Source organism: Elephantulus edwardii, unplaced genomic scaffold (genome assembly GCF_000299155.1).
Source record: "Elephantulus edwardii isolate Elephantulus edwardi_28Jun2011 unplaced genomic scaffold, EleEdw1.0 scaffold00004, whole genome shotgun sequence".
In the NCBI taxonomy this organism is placed as follows: domain Eukaryota; kingdom Metazoa; phylum Chordata; class Mammalia; order Macroscelidea; family Macroscelididae; genus Elephantulus; species Elephantulus edwardii.
Genome location: NW_006399754.1, coordinates 12,791,923 through 12,793,148, shown reverse-complemented (window position 1 = coordinate 12,793,148; position 1,226 = coordinate 12,791,923). Strand labels below are relative to the sequence as shown.

At 43.3% G+C, this 1,226-nt stretch overlaps 1 protein-coding gene across 1 annotated transcript in view; it reads left to right on the top strand.

Moving 5' to 3' along the window:
* Positions 1–1,121, top strand: part of IPO5 (importin 5) — a 31,549-nt gene extending 30,428 nt beyond the window's left edge. Inside the window, exons 24-25 of the mRNA XM_006879621.1 lie at positions 7–119; positions 1,035–1,121. Of these exons, the coding sequence (XP_006879683.1) occupies positions 7–119; positions 1,035–1,121 (200 nt within the window). The remainder of the gene's footprint in view (positions 1–6; positions 120–1,034) is intronic.
* Positions 1,122–1,226: the final 105 nt, after the last annotated feature.

The following is a 1,226-nucleotide window of genomic DNA, read 5'->3' as shown; positions in this document are numbered from 1 at the left end:
CAAACAATACCAATCTGCCCAAAATATTCAAAATAATTGCAGACGGAGAAATGCATGAGGCAATTAAACATGATGATCCTTGTGCCAAACGTCTGGCTAATGTCGTTCGTCAAGTACAGGTGAGCTGATACTGCTGTGGGGGGGCGGGGAGATGAAATGTTACGTTTTGTGTTTATCTCAGAAGAAAGTGGAATTCTAATGAGCTGAGGAAATGTCATTCTTCTGTTCACTTGTGTTTGACTCTTAAATGCATTACACTTAAGATAATCTTTCCATATTTTTTTGTTAAATATCAAAATTTAAGCCTTCTAGTTGATTAGGGAGCCCTGGTGGCCCTGGTGGCCTCGTGAGTTAAGGAGTTACACTGCCAACTCCCAAGGCAGGGAGTTCAAATCTCCCAGCTGCTTCCAAAGAGCAAGTTAGGCCATCTCCTCCCGTGCATTTCCAGCCTCTGAACTCCGCTGGAGGGACAGTTGTGTGTGGGTTCTTCCTCAGCAGCGCATAATAGGAACAGTTAGCAGTGAGCCTAAACTCATGCAGTAGTTCAATCCTGTGCTTAGAGGTAGGGGAGATGGAAGTTTATATTAAATAGTCCACAGTCAAAAAGATGTTTTCTAAGTTTATAATCCCTGGTGATGCAGTGTTTTAGCATTTACGTGTTGGCTGAAAGGTTGGTGTGAACCCAGCAGCCACTCTGGAGGAAGAAATGTGGCAGTGGGCTCGTGTCTGGACACCCTGTGGGACAGTCCCACGCTGTGCACTGCAGGGTTTCTGTGAGTCTAAATGTGCTCAGTAGCAGTGGGCTTACATGACTTTTTGTGGCTTTAATATATCTTCTGCCTGGTGTAATACACTGTTCATTCAAAAGTGAAAAGAAATTTATTGGGCAGATTTCTTGGTTTTTACCATAATTCATCAAGCCCATCTACCGTAAAACATATTTTGGCATTATCATTCACCTGTAATGATTAAGAAAGCATAACCGTGTGAAACATTTCACCCCCTCTAAACTATGAAAATGTGTTTTCTCCTAGACTTCTGGAGGACTGTGGACTGAGTGCATAGGACAGCTCAGTCCCGAGCAGCAGGGAGCCATCCAGGAGCTCCTGAACTCTGCTTGATGGGCCTTACCAGCACCCACCAGAAACTAACTCCAAATAAACGTTTACCCTTTTCTTTAGGTTTCTTGTTTTGTTTTTGAGCAAAAGAGAATGATAGTGTGTGTA